We start from the raw sequence: 16304 nt of genomic DNA on the forward strand, positions 1-16304 counted from the left end.
GAACCCACGTCTGGATTCCAGCTTCAGCTTTCTAATTCATAGACTTGGAAGACACTCATCTCTTGGGAATATAGTGCTCACCCTTGGGCTCCAAGACAGCCACGCAGACATTTTGCTTCTCTGTGTGTTCTATATGCAAAGCTTGGCACGTCAGCTCCCTGAAGAGCCAAGTGCATAACCCACACCATGCATGTGCAGCAGGGTGGATGCTGCTGGTTCCTTTCCTGGGCTGCAGACATCTGGGATCCCGTGGGAGCAGAAAGGAGCTCAGCGGAAGTCTGTCACACTGCTCCAACATGGCTGTCGCGTGAGTCTGCAGCCGCGGCATGTCGCCCACAGAGCTGCGTCTCTACTACAGCACTGCGACACTGCCCTTCAGTGAACGAGAAGCCCGTGTTGGTATGAATGTGAGTGTGCAGGAGTCCTCCCTAGGCATCCCACAGGAGGTACAGCTGTCGTGGAGACAGGACGGCATGAGGTAGGGCATAGAGCAACAGGCATCACGGCTCACTGAGAACAAAGAGCCACTTCCAGAAGCTGGCTAAGCTCCTCTGAGGATGGGGGACACAGGCGATGGGGGACGCAGGCGATGGCCAGCCATGTTGACTTCAGCTCTGACAGTGCCAAGTGAAACATGCAGCGTGGTTACATGGTCTGGGAGAGCGGGAAGTCACCGCAGGGCTACACCCAGGGCAGTCAGAGCAAGACTTGCCACAGGGGACGAGAGAGATCAGCCCTGGACTGGCAGCAGGAGAAAAAGAGTTCTTAAACAGGAAGAGGTTGGATCTCAATGGGGAGAAGGTGCACTGTAGGCAGCATCACCACAGACAGAAAGGCAGCGTGGCAGGGCAGACCAAGACAACGACACTGCTGGAGCCTGGCTGTCTTGGTGTGGACCCGGGGCATGGAGGCACAAGCCAACTGAGGGACTCCATTTGATAGCCATGTAACTGAAGAGTTTCCCAGTAAAAACACATGGAGGTAGGCAGGAACCACATGTTACAGTTGAGCATATGCCCTGCCATCTTTGTCACAGGCCACTCTGCATGTATCTGAGCTCACCCTGTACATATCTGGGCATTCAGCCTGGTCCTTCACCTAACCTCACTTCCATCCAATACCTGCCAAGAAACTTCAAGTATCATATCAACCACACAGAGAGCTCTCACTCCCCACTTCAGCCTTCTCCAAAGAGGAGAGGTAGAAATAGCTATTACGTCTCACTTCCCCAACATTTCCTCAGAAAACACCATTGTGGATGTAGGTTTCGCCAGAGAAGCAAGCAAACAAGAAAGACAGCAAGCAAGCAAGCACATGCCCACACACACGCGAACACACACACACACACACACACACACACACACACACACACTTCCAAATGGTTGAACTAGTAGTTGAAAGCTTAAGTTTAGTCCCTAGACTGTGGTGAGCTCTGTAGAGATGGCAGAAAGGGTAGGAAGGAAATCAGATGTTGGCATCACAGGGGGTGGAGTCAGACAGGCTCACCAACATCTCCTCCTCATCCATATTCTGACTTGCTAGTTAAATATAGCTAATTAAAATAGCTAGAAGTTCTTAGTTTCAGAATTGAAACTTGGATCACATTAAAACATGATATAACTGACATTGTACTGTTTTGCATGTAATCCTATCATCCCATCTAGCCTGATACCATCCATCCATCTGTCCATCCATTCATCCATCCACTTACCTATCCATCTACTCACTCATATAGCAGTCTATCTTCTTATCCACCACATGCCTGTCAATCACCTTCACCCATCATCCACACATCTATCCACCCATCCATCCACTCACACATCCATCCATCCATCTATCCATCGTCCACCCATCCATCCACTCACACATCCATCCATCCACTCACACATCCATCCATCCATCCATCCATCGTCCATCCATCCATCCATCCATCCATTCATCCATTCATCCATCTATCATACATTCATCCATCCATCCTCTATTAATCCACCATCCATCCATCCATTCATGCATCTACCCATTCCTCCCGCGCTATCCATCCTCACATGTGTCTACACACCCACCTACCTACCTAGTCTCTTGTTTACTTATCATGACATCCACTCACAATCTGTCCATCTGCAAATCATCCACCTCTCTATCCACCGTCTATATCCTTTTACACATCCGTCCACACCCGCGTCTATCCCTCCACCCATTACCTATCCATATGTGCATCTACACGTCCTTCTACCCACCCTTCGCTCACACATCTGTCTACGTTTTATTCATCTATCCATCCACACCCCTTAGCCATCCACCCATGAAAGCACCTCCACCCACTATCGATGAAGAAGTGGGGCTGTACTTAAAGACTCATCTGCTACATCAGTTTTCAAGTTTGATTCCTGGGCCAGCACCATCTTCACCATCTGGGAATTTCAAAGTGAAAATTCTCAGATATCGCTGCACTGCCTTCCTGAGTCAGAAGCGCCAGGTGGCTCGCATTTGTGCTTTAACCAGCCTTCCAACAGACTGGCTTGAACATCAAGGAACATTCAGCTAAGTCCCCGCCATTTCTCCCCTAAATGTTTCTTGTATTTCACCAAATCCTGCAAATCTAAAGAGAAAACCAAAACAGAGGGAAATGCTGGAAAGGAGCCTGAGTAGCTGGAAGGGGTTCTGCTGTTGGAAAGTGCCCAGCATCAGGACGAAGGTCGGGTTCGGAAGCACACATGAGAGCTCAATGCTCAAGGTCAAACAGTACAGATCACGCCCTGCCAAACAGCCCAGGTAAGAAAGTTCTGGGTCAGTGCACACAGCGTTTAAATGTGAAAAGAGGACACAGCTGCGTGGCCCCAGCACTGGCTTCCTACTTGCCTGTGAACACAGGGGAGGGCTGCAGAAGGTCAGACCTGCAGCTGTAAGGAAAGTCGCAGCCTCGGCTGTAACCCTGCGTTCTAAGCAGCTTCACCAGTCTCTAGCTCAAGCTTCCAGAACTATCTACCCATTTCTGGCCATGACCTTCACATGCCCCTGGAACATGAACAATCCTGACCTTGAGCTACACTCTGCTAGAAGGGACTGTTGAGGACGTGCTCCAAATGATAACCACGGCACAGACCTACACCACTTCCCTAGGGGTGGAAGCCAGAGCCTGCATTGTGCGTGCACAACTCCTGTCCCCATTGCATGACGTATCGCCCCTAACCATCAGAGCCCATCTCCCCGGTGCCACAGCATGGATAAAGATTGGGTTACGCTGAGAACAGGTCAGTGTGCAGGAGAGACAGGAAGGGTGCAGGTGTGGGTGACATCTCCCTCGCCACCACTGAACAATGGGATGTTCACAACAGAGGGTCCTGCCGACCACATCTTCGGATCTGCTTGAAATCTGTAACTCTAGTACTGCAAAAACATCAGGGGGCACGGGGCCCATCCAAGGATGCTTGGATAAACACATCAGTGAGTGAATGTGCTCCCCTGGGAGCCTTTTTACAAGTTAAAACACACATGTCGTGTCCTTCAGAGCCCATGAGGAAGCCTCAGTACCTGAAACTCAGGGATGACGTCACTGCTGGAGCAATTCCCACGAGTGAGTCCCCCACACCAGCCAAGCATAGGTGGGAAGAGCAGCAAGTCCCCCTCCTTACCCAGGCAGGCAGGCAGCCCCACAGGGTCCCACATTCATCCAGACCTTGCCCAAGCAACACCCAGAAAAACGGGCCACGTCTCTAAGAGGAAGGTGACAGAAGGTATAAATGTCTGTCTTTTCTTTTCACCCATTTATAATAAACAGCCATTTCTGTCGCAAAGCCAGAGTTGTAAACTGACCGTCTACACAAGTGCCAGGAGACCACTGCACTTGATGGCTATGCTGACTTAGTCATTTAATACAGGGAGGGGGTGCCACACCCAAGCCAGACAACGAATGAAATTTTAATCCCTCAGGAAAGTATTACTTAGAAAACTAGATAGCCACACACACCATATAACACACGACAAAAACAGCAACCTACTTTTAATTGCGCACCATTATTTCCTCTCCATGCCAGACACAACTAGTCAGTGGTACCTGCTTCTGCCAGGAGCCCCAGCACAACGATGAGGCCAATGGCGAGGTGCATCCAGCCAGCTCTGAGGAGCTGAAATCTACAGGAGGCTACAGCCTGTCCCTCACAGCTTATTTTAAGTAATCAGACAATTAATCTTGAAAATGAATGTCTAATTACACTAGTCTCCCTCTTTTTAACCAATAAAATATTTTCAAACATTTGCCTTAAGGCTGGACAGTGCATGGTGAGGATTTTTCCCATAATTGAACATCCTTTGGCTCCCATTCATCCCAGTATCTGAAGGCTTGGACCCTAGGCCATTCTGGGCTCATAATTCTATGGCCACCGCAGCAATGAGGTGATGTTCCCAAGCAGACTTGCAGACTCCCCCACAGGCAAATGACTCCGCATACAAGCTCTCATCTCCTAGAAAGCCAGTGCTACTGATCTGTAATTCCCAAACTGTGTCAGGCAGAATAAAATCACCCTGTCAATCCACAAAGCCGATCAGATGTCAGAAATGCCCATCACGGCTGCTTTTTCTGCTAGGGGAAAGTGAATGAGCGCGGCTATACAGCCATTAGATGCAATTCTCTACAATTCCACAAATGATGCCAAGCTTAAGAATATATAATCAAGGCCAGCGGCTCCTCCTACCAGTGTTCTTGGAAACCGCGTTTAATCTCTGCACCATTTCTTCTAGGGCCATCTCTTCATTTCTCAGCCAAAACCTCATTCTCCGACTCAACAAAACCGATCCCCAGAAGATCGTCCTCCGCTGCACCAGAGGTGCTGTCGGGTGGGGCTGAGCGTGGGGAGGGGGCGCGGCTGGAGCGGGGAGGGGGTTGTGGCGCTTTCCTTGGCTTCCCAGGATTGGTCTCCGCGCCACAGGGAGGGGGGCGCGCTTTGCGTTGATGGGGGAGCGGGGGGCGCTAGGCGGAAGCGGAAGCACTGAGCCTGCCGGGCGTGTCACCACCCCGCACCTGGAGTCATGCGTGTGCACCACCTGAGCACCTGGGAGGCTAGTTTGCATCAAGGGGGCATCTGAAAGCCCCGCTACGCAGGCGCACAGGTCCGCCCTTGCCCCCCCCCCCCTTTTCCCTAGGGCTTCTGTCCTCTGGGGTTGGAAAACGCTGCTGCAGGGACGCTGTCCCAAACCACCCAAAGAACACCAAGCCTGAGCTCAATGCTCCCTTTACTTCCTGCCCCAGGCCCCCTTTACCTCCTGCCGCTGCCGGGCAGGTGCAGAGGCCACAGCAGCCCAGAGCGCGCTCCCCACGAGGTCTCATGCCCAGGTAAGAGGAGTCGGTGGGTAGCTGGGGCAGGACTTGACTCTCCCCGCAAGGACGGTGCCAGACCTAAGACACAGGTCTGCGAGAAGGAAGCTCAGCTGTAGGCCCAGGGCTCTCTAACCTCGCCATGTTTGGCAGAGGGCCACATTCTGCATCTGACACCACGAGCTCCACACCGGTTCCGGGCTTTTGGTGCACAGCATACTGTTGCAATGCACAGGGTGGTGCACACCAGCCCCTCCAGCTGCTGGCCATCTTTTTATTGTTTGGTAGGACAGGTCGCATGCTTCCTAAAGAGATGGAGTGTTTATAAGAGATTCGAATTTTGTACAGGGCTGGAAAAGTTCACACTAGTTCATGCCAGCGGGATGAGTGCCATGGCCCCGTGGTTTTCAGTAACACGTGTGAGCCCCAGGACCACAAACTCCAATAACATGAGTATATCAGCACCATGGTGTGCAACAATGCAAACATGCACCAACATGTATATGTACCAGCACCATGGTGGCCAGCAACATGTATGTGACAACATGTTGTACATGCAGTAACATACATGTGCGCCAAGACCAATATTTAAGATTATATGCATCGGCACCACATTGGCCAACATATGTGCTTCGACACTATGGCTCCGTAGACTGTGCTGTATCCCCACAGTGTCCAACATGTATGTGTCAGTAGCCATAGAGACGATTGCGTGTGCCCTAGGACCACAGCTTCCAATGACATCCATGTGCTCCAGCATGAACATCCTGGCGTCAGACACGTATGTACCAGGATGCCATGTCAACAGTGTATATGTTGGGTTCAGCACTGAACTAAGGATCAAGACACAAAATGTCAGATCTCCCAGTTTTGTCCTCAGAACTCAGGGCCTGGAAGGTAAAGATCCGTAAAATAATTGCCATGCTAAAGTCCCCAAATCAATGTGTAATAACAACATATAGATAAAATGTAAGATAATAGAAATTATTGCTTTTCTGAAAACTAAGCCCTCGAACACCGGAGGTGCTTTGGTTTTAAATAATCTCATGGAGCAAAGGAAGGGAGACTTCAGAGGTGTGGCGTAGATGCAGTGAGTCACCACATGGACAAGCAGACCCCAGCTATGCAGCGCTGAAACCCTGAGCCTGTGGTCCCAGGCGTCGGGTCAGTTAACACTTGGACACGTGTGTCATCTGAAAACAGACTCTGGGGAACTGAACTTGCCTGTGCCCTCGGCTCCAGAACCTTCTCTGCTAGCCCCTGCCCCATGCATGCCAAGCTGGGGGCTCCAGCCTCAGAGAAGCCGTCACCAGGGCAGTGCTGAGTGTAGGCCCTGCCTTCCACCAGCCCCACAGGGACAGGCCTATGTCTTTCTAAGAGTGTTTCTGAGCAGCCAGGCTTCCTCGGGGCAGACCCCCAAGGTCTCATGGCCTGTGGGTGGATCTGGCTTGTTGTGTGCACTTCCATAGAAGTCATCTGGTTCACGCTCTGACAGACACTGCTGACATCATCCCATCTCAAAGCCAGAACCAAAGGGAAAGGTGACAGCGTTTGCCTCCTGTCCTAACTGCCCTGTGGACGGAGCATCCCGGAGCGCCTCTGTGTTCTGTGCCTTCTCGGAAGCACACATGGTAGGCACTGACTCCATTCTCCTGGTGGCGGACATGCAGTGTGGCCCTCTCCCTGTCATGCTAAGGAACCTGCACTTAGGGAACAGATGGGATAGGGATGCAGGAGACCAAGCTGCTTGCCTGGAGTCACAGAGCAGCAGAAGCAGGAAGGGCCGGTGTCCCTGCCTCGCTCTGGCTGTAGGTGCAGACATGAGTCATCATCCTTGGAGTCTTCAGCCTTCCTCTTGAGCCACCTTGAGGGACGGTCAGTGTGGAAATTGAACTTGGCAGGGTCTAGGGTTATTGGGTGACAAGCCTTTGAGGGAGTTTCTAGACCGGGCTACTTAAGGCAGGAAGAACCCTCAACTGTTCCTGAGCTGGGGTCCTGAACTGAGTACAAAGGAGATGTGCACCCAGCACTCCTGGTTTCTGACAGATGCAACACGTGACCAGCTGCCTTCCTCTGACAGTGACTTCCCGATGAAGGGATGGCACCCTGTGAGCCAAAATAAGCCCTTTTCTTCATTAAGTTGATTTTCCTCAGGTATTTTGTTACAGCTACCAAAAAAGTAATCAATGCAACTCAGATTCCCAGAATAGCACCAGCTCACAGGACAGCCCAGCACCCAGTGTTGGTGAGGCCACACCAGGGGCAGCAGCTGTCATCTTGAGAGAGCCACCCTGTCTCCTCAAAGGTGAAGAGTTCAGAAGACCACCTTGTGAGCCCAAGCCCTCACGAGACCACAAGACCTGGACTACTTAATTATGCACACCTCTTGTCCCTACCCAACCCTTATTGTTTAAACCTAAACTCATGTTTGTACCCCAAAGACAGATAAAGGTCACCGGACCCCTTACCTCCAATGTGGCCAGTGATATTCATCTCTTTAATGGGCAGTTTGAGGTGGGTGGCTGAGCCTAGCTTGTTGGGATGCAAGAACCTGGCTTTTTTTTTTTTTAAAGTAGTATTTCCTTATTTTATGTGTATGGGTGTTTGGTCTGCAAGTAAATCTGTTCGCCGTATGTGTGCTTGATGCCCACAGAGGCCAGAAGTGGGTGTCCGTGCCCTAGGACTGGAATTAAAGAGGGTTGTATTACTGCCATGCGGGTTCTGGGAATCAAACTCAGGAAGCCTGGAAGAACAGCCAGAGCTCTTCACCCTGGAGCTATCTCTCCAGCCTCAAACCCTGGCTTTTGCTCTAAAATATCCCTGAAAGAACACGTAGTGTCCCCCATTGGGGCAGGATTCTGATTCTGACTTAAAATCAAGTATTTGTCTTGCCAAGGTATTTGGGTTAAAATGATCTCTGGTGTTTCAGCGGTTGCCCAGGTCACAAGGTAAGCCCCGCCCCCCAGCAGCTCCAAGAGAATTGGTGACCCAGAGGCGGCCTCTTTCCTTCTTTCTCTCTGCCTGGCTTGTGGGACAAAGGGGCCCTAGGAGCAGCTCAACCTCTGGCCAGGCCCCAGGAGGAGGCGGATGCTGTAAGGCTACACCTGGATACCAGCCGTTCCCTAGCAACTATTCTGGAAGAACAGCCACAGGAGAGGAGGAGGGGTGGGGGGAGGAAAGCAGACCCAGTGTGGTGTGGGCTGGCCTGGAGGAACCACCCCTTCTGAGGTGGAGTTGTGGGAGGGGCAGGGCTTGGGCTCAGCTGCACACAAGTTTTTCCCTCCCTGCAAGGAGGTTAAGACTCTTCATATGGACCCTGGAACGTCAGAGTTGTCACCAGCTTAAGTGAAGACCAGTAGACCCCTGGAGTTTATTGGACAGCCAGATTGATACAGACCTCTGGCCTCCACACGTGTGAACACATATGCAAGGGTTTGCATGCCCAGCAGTTACAGACAAAGGTGGTGGTGAGTTTTAAAGTTTCCAGAATAGGCACATACTTTAATGTGTGCAATCCTCTTACCAAACACAGGGTCACTGCCTGTGCCCCAACAAGGCAGGTTTGCCCACCCGCCCCCAATAAGCCATTTAAAAATCAGTGTGAAAAGCAGGAAAAAGATTTCTTCACCGTGGCTCTGCTGAGAAGAGGGTAAAAAGACCCAGGATGCACTACCACCGCCCAGCGCACCCCCAGGATCCTGAAATGAGGGTACGGTTTAAATGGAAACAACAAATATGCATGATTCAGTTGTCTGGCTCAAGTCTCCTGCCCACTGACTCATTGTTGCCTGGGCTTTAGGCGTGGAAAGGTGGTCCCACACACAAGCCGTGACTCTTTTGGGACACAGCACCCCCTGGCTGGCTGTTTTCCTTCTCCTAGCAAGAGATTCCTGCGGAAAGTCCCATTTCTTTCCATCGTTCCAATAGTCCGATAGATCAAGGGACACATATGTCTCTTTAGGATATCTGCCAGGAAGATTACAGTTTTAAAAATTCATTTTAGCACCTCAGCCTTGAAGTGGAATTTGTCAATATCTAGAACACATATAACACACAGAACGCAAGCAGGAACCAGCGTTAGAGCACATTTAGTTCATGCTGGGTAGCCATGCAGAAGAAGCAGGTTTTCAAAGGAGATAAATCCACTGAGGCCATGCTTGGAGGATAGACTTGGCAGGCTGTGTGTGTATGTGTGTGTGTGTGTGTGTGTGTGTGTGTGTGTGTGTGTGTGTGTGTGTGTGTGTCTGTTGGGGCACAGGCTGTGGTAAGCGCAGTTGAGGAGCAGACAGACATTGTAAAGCCACAGTATCCACGACAGGTGTTGCTATCAGACGGCTGTGCTCTAAGGCACTCCATACTGGACGAAAACAGGCTTCCGGCTGTCCCTTGCCCTGAATAACTCGGTTTGGCTTCATTCTGAGTACAAACACAGAGGCAGTGTGAGCCTGCCCCTTACAGTGCAAACAGACACCCAATAGCGGCTGTGAACCAGGCTGGTGCATAGCTTGCTCCTGAGAGTAACGGACCCCGTAAACCTACCAAAGTAGACCAGCACCATACGAACTCACACTGAAAATGCCAGGAAAACCTGGCTGGGAACTCACTGACCACACCAGACCATGGGAGGGTTCAACACCTTCACCTGGACCCCAAAAAGAGGGCAACGTGTGACGCTGTGATGGCAGTGGCCTACAAGTCTGTCATCTGCCACGGTGTCTGCAGCAAAGAGCTACCGGCAGGCAGAGAACTTCTCCTGTTCCCAGGGCTGTAGCTCAGCTGGGTCCTTACTGGTCTGTCTAACCCTCAGTCCAGACCCAGGCCTATGTCTTGCCTCTGCAGTCGCCATGGTCCCGCATCTTGCTGGACTCAACCCTGAAGCACATCTACCCAACAGCCGGAAACAGCCGTGTGAGCCTGTTCTCCCGGATCCTCCATACCATACTCACCACCCGCGGTGACTACACCTCCACCAGCCCTGCCGCACCTCCAGGAAAGCCTGCCTAAAGCCCTGAGCACTTCTGCACCTTTCCCATGACACACAGTTACTACACAAGGTGTAATGGGGTCGTAGCACCAGTAGTGAGAGCGGAGGGAAAGCCTGCACTCGCCCTCACCAGCTATCGGGGCAGCTGGGACTGCTTGGCCAGTCGCAGCTGGGTGGACAGACCTGGCTTGTGAGTTTGCTGCTGTCCGGTACATTCTGACATTGTAGGAAGACACGAAGGTGTCCGATTCCTCCTCCGCAGCACTCACTACAGGCCCTCTGCACGGAGCGCATTGCTGGGGGCGCATCCAACCCCCCCCAGGCCCAGCACAGCCAAGAAAGGGTCATGAGCGAGAAAGAGACGTAAGCTTGGTCTCCACAGAGGTCATTTGCCTGGATGGGAGAGGGAGATGCTTGTACCAGCTGGATGTGGAGGGAACCACATCTTAGTCCCGCGAACCCTTCCGCACTCTGGTGCGGTCAGTAAGTTCCCAGCCAGGTTTTCCGATGATTTCAGTGTGAGGTCATGTGGTGCTAGCCTACTTTGGCTCCATGTGGCCCCCTCAGCAGCATCTTGGCAGAGTGACTATGGTCATATGAGATAAACAGGCAAACAGAGGACTTGCACCATCCCTAGGACCCTGTGGCTATGCGTTAAGCCACCAGCGCTGAGGAGACTCTCTGGAGGCTGGGAAGAGGTGTTTCATGCCCAGTCTGAGCCCATGGGAGGGGTCTTTCCACTCTTGGCTTCCCTGAGGGTGTGAGGTCTCATCCGGGTCACCCTGCCATGTCCTCCCATTCCTGAAGCTCTTGGCCTCTGAGTCAGCCTCTCCCTTGCAGGACCTATTTCCACATCAGGTGACACACGTAGCTTTGAGGTAGGGCCCGACACTGTTTCCAGAAACGCATTTCCACCCAGAGAGAACCCAGGGCAGCATGTTGGCACTGGGGTTCCCACAGGTGCTGGAAGACATTTTTCCTGATAGTAGAGAGTGTGCCGGCCACTCCCTAGACACTCCTGAAGTTTCTCTGAGTGAGTGAGGTTATTTCTGTCACATGCAGGGAACACTGCAGAGCTGTCTGGGCAACCTATACTCAGGTCAATGTCAGGCTAACAGAGAGACCACAGCCTCCAGAACCATTCAGTCCCTCGGTCCCCCCATTCTGTCCCTGCTGTCATGTACTCTGGAACTTTGTCACCAAATCCCTCTCAGGCAGTCCTGGGGACCTTGGCAGGGAGAATGAATGTGGTCCCTGTGCCAGGCTGGTCTGGTCCAGAGTGGGGGCATGGCTGGATCTACCTTTCCTACCCTCTAGGATCTCATTCCAAAGCCAGGGTGAAGATACAGGCCCACATTCTGAGTTCAGAGAATGGCTGTGTTGAGGGTGGCAGGCAGCATGGGGACTCGGAGTCCTATGAAGCACCACGGCAAAGGCTTCCCTTGCCCACTCTGGAGAGCTCACGAGTGGGATTAGAATACAAGCTTCCAGCGAGGAAGGCTGGTCTCTGCCCAGGTGGAGACGCATCGGCCCTCAATCCCAGCAGGAAGGACTGACAGCTCTGGGTAGGGTGTCTGCCCACGTGTCAGGCTTCAATGCCAGCTTTGGGAACTATAATGCAGTCACCCATTCAAGCTCCTCACAGAGGTGACTCAGATCTAGGGATCCTACAGATGCCTATACAGGGCAGAATCTGCAGACCTCCAGGGGACAACACCACTTCACCAGATAAGAAGTCCACATCCTTGCGTGTTTGTGTAGCTGTATATGCATGATGGGTGGACTCTTGTGCCTGTGCATCCCCATGAGTACACACGTGTGTGGAGATGTTGCTCCAGAGAGGAGCTGGAAAGGGAGAGCATGGATCTGCTCTCACTGTACTCCTCTGGCTTTTGAGCCTATGCTGGCACAAGCTTTGGGGCTGGGGTCTAAAGTTTTTAAATGATTGGGCTTGGGCTTTACGAGCTAAGGTGTTTCAGTGACCTCAAATAGAAGGCAAACTATGGGACCCCTACCCCAAAAAACTATTACAATCCCCAGTACAAGTAGTAGTGAAGATCAGAGTCAATAGAAGGACAGGGGGCAGAGACATCAGGTTACCCCAACAGCACAGGAGGTTCAAGAGCTTGCCTCACCCACCCTGCTGGACAAGAAGCTTTTGTTTTTTAGGGAGCCATTATGGAGTTTAGCAAACGCCCCAGTTCCCTCAGCAGTGAGGTGGAGTTGGGCACCTGAACCCTCTTGAAACCCGAGAAGAAGGCAAGTTGCTGTAGTCCTGGTGTGAATTCCATGGATCCAGACCTCATGCAGGAGTTACTGCTCTTGAGGACTGCCACAGGGTCACATACCGGGTCAGCTGTGACCTCACCACAGGGTCACATACGGGGTCAGCTGTGACCTCAACTGGATTGGGACAAGATTGTATCACAGGACTTAGCACCCAAAACTAGAGACGAGCAGCCTGCGTGTGCAAGAGATGAAGGGTGTTGCCTTGGGAAAGGGAGGCCTCTAGCTCATCCCCAGCCTGTGGGACTCCCAAAGAGGGGAGCAGGAGAGGACAAGGTTGAGACCCTTTATGTCAGCCAGGACAGCTGGAGAAGAGGCTAGGACCGGCCTCAGTCACATGCAGTAGTGTCCCAGACACCGTGCTCTGGGAAGGAGGCACGGTTCCTCATGTTCAAGAGTGCAGGGGACCCAACCCAGCTCCAAGAGGCTCTTCATGCCAGCCTAGTGCCAGCCAGGGGGTTTTTCTCAGAGAACCAGGCACTGTGTCCAGCACAGACCATGCAGTGGACGCCTCACCACCGTGTGGCTTAGAGCCGCAGACACGTGGATCCAGCTCACTTCAGCAAGATGGACTCCTACTGGAGTTCCTACATTACTCTGAGTCCATTCTTTTAGGCTCTGCTTTATGTGAGCTACCCAACAGGTTTCATCTGCCTTTGGGAAGTTTCTTACGAGTTCCATGTAGGTATCCCATGAAGCCACAGCGAGTGACCACAGATGGGGCAGTGGATCCAGACTCTCCAGGAAGGGAAGGGTAGGGAGCGAAGAGGACTTGAATTTCCTTGTCAGTCTGAGATCCACACTCGTCTCCATCTCTGTAGCCCAAGCCCTGGAGTCCGGAGGGCCCCCTGCAGTGGGGAACAACAGGCTGTCCACTAACAGGCTGTCCACTAACAGGCTGTCCACTAACAGCTGTGGCAAGACCTTCAGTTAATGGACGGCCGGTGGGACTGTTGATTAAGGCCTAAAGGTGTGCTCTTTGACTCTGAGTTGCCACATATGGGAGTCAGTCTGAGTGCCACATATGGCAGTCACATATGGGAGACTGCTGTGGATTATCTAGAGACCATGATGTCTCTGTCTACCATAGGGGGGCAAGTAGTTCTGAGGCAGGGGGATGGGAAGACATGGTGGAGGTCAGCAATGGAGTTCCAAGTCAAAAAGAAACTGAACAGAGTAGGGCTGGGTTCCCCCTGAGGACTCCCATGAGGAACTAATCCTGACTGTGCCTAAGCTTGACATTTCTGGAACTCCATGTAGCAAGCTTGCAATGGTGTGGCCACTGTGTTGCAACGTTTTGTTAGAATAGCAACAGGAGCCAGCACCACCATGGAGGCAGACAGGAAGGAGCAGCTGCCCTGCCCTCTGCCCTGGGTGAACTGGACACCGCTTTCTGAGGCTCAACAAAGCAACCAGAATGGCCCAACAGAGAAAGAGGGCAGGACACAGGATTAAGAGGCTCCTTGGTAGTGTTACAAAAGGCAGCTCTAAGGAGATCTGGGGAGATCCTAGTACTAGCCCTAGACTATGAAGTGGTTCCCATATACCCATGAGAAAGTCAAGGCATTTGAAGGACTCCCCAAACCACACACTCATCCAAAATGCTTTCATCCCAGACAAAGGCCAGGTGCCTATGTGTCATGGCTGATATCCTAAAGCTAACTTCTAGGAGTCCCCAGGGAGTAGGAGGACGGGGCCATAGCACCATGCTCTGTCAGGAGGCACGGAGACCTTGGCTAACTGTGGAACATTGTATGAGAGAGTAGCTATGACTTATGAGGAGCAGTTAGCAGAACCTGCCAACAGATATTGCCTTTGTCCAAGAAGGGGATGGGATATCCACTCAATGGTGGGAAAACAGAACCATGAAGATGAACCAGTCAACACTGGAAAGGCCTTGTAACAGCCAGGAGCCATGGAACAATGGGCAGCTTCCTTACATTCTGTTGTTTTGGATGAACGCCTTGGAAAACAATCCCCTCCACCCCCCACCCCGTCAGGATGGCTTGCTCACCTCACTGCAGGAACAAAGGACACTCTGTTCTCAAGAAGTGACAGCCCAGGAGAGAGGAAGCCCCCAAGCACAAGAGTTGGTGCCAGGAGAGTAGGGAGACAGTGCTGTCTTAACAAAGGACGTGCTGATGTCACACCATATCCAAGAAGTTTTAATGAGGGATCCAGATGGTAGTGTGTATATTTAACTGACAAACTGACTCCCTAGGCACAGGGGCGAGGGAGGCACGTGGACGGATAGGTGTGAGGAGGAGAGTCTAGCACTGTCCGTGCTGGAGAGAAAAAAACAGGAGTAACATTCCTCCCAACACAGAACCCATAAAGCAGAGGCTCTGCCTGTTCTGGATTGACTTCATAAAGATCTTTGCACTACTGAGCTGAACCATAAGCCCAGCCAGGCAGGTGTGTACATTGGCACCATGGACCTGTCCACTGAAGCTAAGTGTCTTGAGATAGCCCAAACCTCCATCCTAAGTGTCTTGAGATAGCCCAAGCCTTCATCCTGAGATCCTTGGTGTCCATGGCTCCCGTGGGGTCTGCAGACCTTGCAGAAAGGAGGTCTCAGTAGACTCTAGGCAGTCTTAGGCAGGGACAGGGGAAAACTGTGGGGATCGAGGTTCACAATGGGAGCCTAAGTTTCTTCTGGGGCGGTGAGACTTGGGGTGCAGAGGACCTGTGCAGGTCAGACCATGGGTATGGGAGACAGCAGCTAAAGTGGGAAATCAGGCTGTGAGCTGGTGGGAGGGGCAGGAGCTGCTGAGGTGCTGGCTCAGACACTGCATAGGTGTCCTGTAGATGTGGCTAAGAGCACTTGCAGTCTCAGGGCTTAGAGTAAAGCAGATGAGCCTCCAGGGTGTGGCTCAAACCCCTAGAAGGCCGAAAGAAAAAGAAGTCCCCGGCAATGAGGGAGTTCGGCCTCCAAGTGCTGCTCAGAGTCCTTGCCTCAGAGTCTTGACTTCCTGGGCCACGCAATATGTAAGCCAGTTCAAGAAAACAAGCCAGCGGATGCCAGCTTCTGTCCAGACGTCTCCTGATCTCACTTGAGAAATGCTGACTGACGCAGGCCTGGGCAGAGCCACACAGGTCCAGGTCTTTATTGGCTGGCAAGTGATAACATCGAGAGACAAGCAGTGAGGAGGTGAGTTCAGGAGGACGGTAGCTGTGGCTCACAGACATCCCATGGAGGGATCTAGAAGCCACGGAAGGAGCTGGTGGAGTGGTCCTGCTTGTGTTTATGCTTTACAAACACACAACCTTGATGACGAAATAGTGCCACGTAAGGCAAACAAGGCTCAGGGAGTGTGAGGTAAAGTCCTGCAGTGATAAGAAAACGCTGCACAACTGATTTTCTCCAAGTGTTCTCCTGTGTGAGCATGTGGCAGCTGCTCCATTTGGTACGGAATCCATAACCTGCAGGCAGGCAGCATCGCTGGTTGAAATGAGAGCGACACATGAACCACGCAGCGTGTCCTATTTCACGGATGTAAACACAGAGAGAGGCCTCAGAGCGGCTCCGCAGCACCAGGCTGCTCTGCTCCACCAGGACCCACACTCCCCTGGCGCCTGGTGTCCACTCCCCCCCCAGCATGAAGACCAAGCTGGGTCTAGAAATACTCATTGTTCTTAGCTTCCTGTCTACAGCTGCTAGCCAAGGTCCATCTCTGTGACTGGAAAGACCTCCCCAGGGCACAGGTGCTGACAACACTGTCC

The 16304-nt window shown here is 52.1% G+C and overlaps 1 protein-coding gene across 12 annotated transcripts in view; it reads right to left on the reverse strand.

Moving 5' to 3' along the window:
* The window catches only part of Mcf2l (MCF.2 cell line derived transforming sequence-like), a 146407-nt gene that overhangs the window by 100651 nt on the left and 29452 nt on the right, over positions 1-16304 (reverse strand). For 6 of the 12 annotated variants that reach the window (XM_006253421.5, XM_039094163.2, XM_039094162.2 and 3 more), the window contains exon 1: positions 4692-7780. The exons of 2 other annotated variants lie outside the window; for them this stretch is intronic. In XM_006253421.5, the coding sequence (XP_006253483.1) occupies positions 4692-5067 (376 nt within the window). In that variant the 5' untranslated portion in view covers positions 5068-7780. Of the gene's footprint in view, positions 1-4691; positions 7781-16304 lie in introns of those variants that run through there. 4 more of the 12 variants (XM_063275044.1, XM_017599979.3, NM_001413769.1 and 1 more) reach the window with 3 other exon arrangements.

The sequence above is a fragment of the Rattus norvegicus genome, chromosome 16, assembly GCF_036323735.1.
Source record: "Rattus norvegicus strain BN/NHsdMcwi chromosome 16, GRCr8, whole genome shotgun sequence".
Taxonomy (NCBI): Eukaryota; Metazoa; Chordata; class Mammalia; order Rodentia; family Muridae; genus Rattus; species Rattus norvegicus.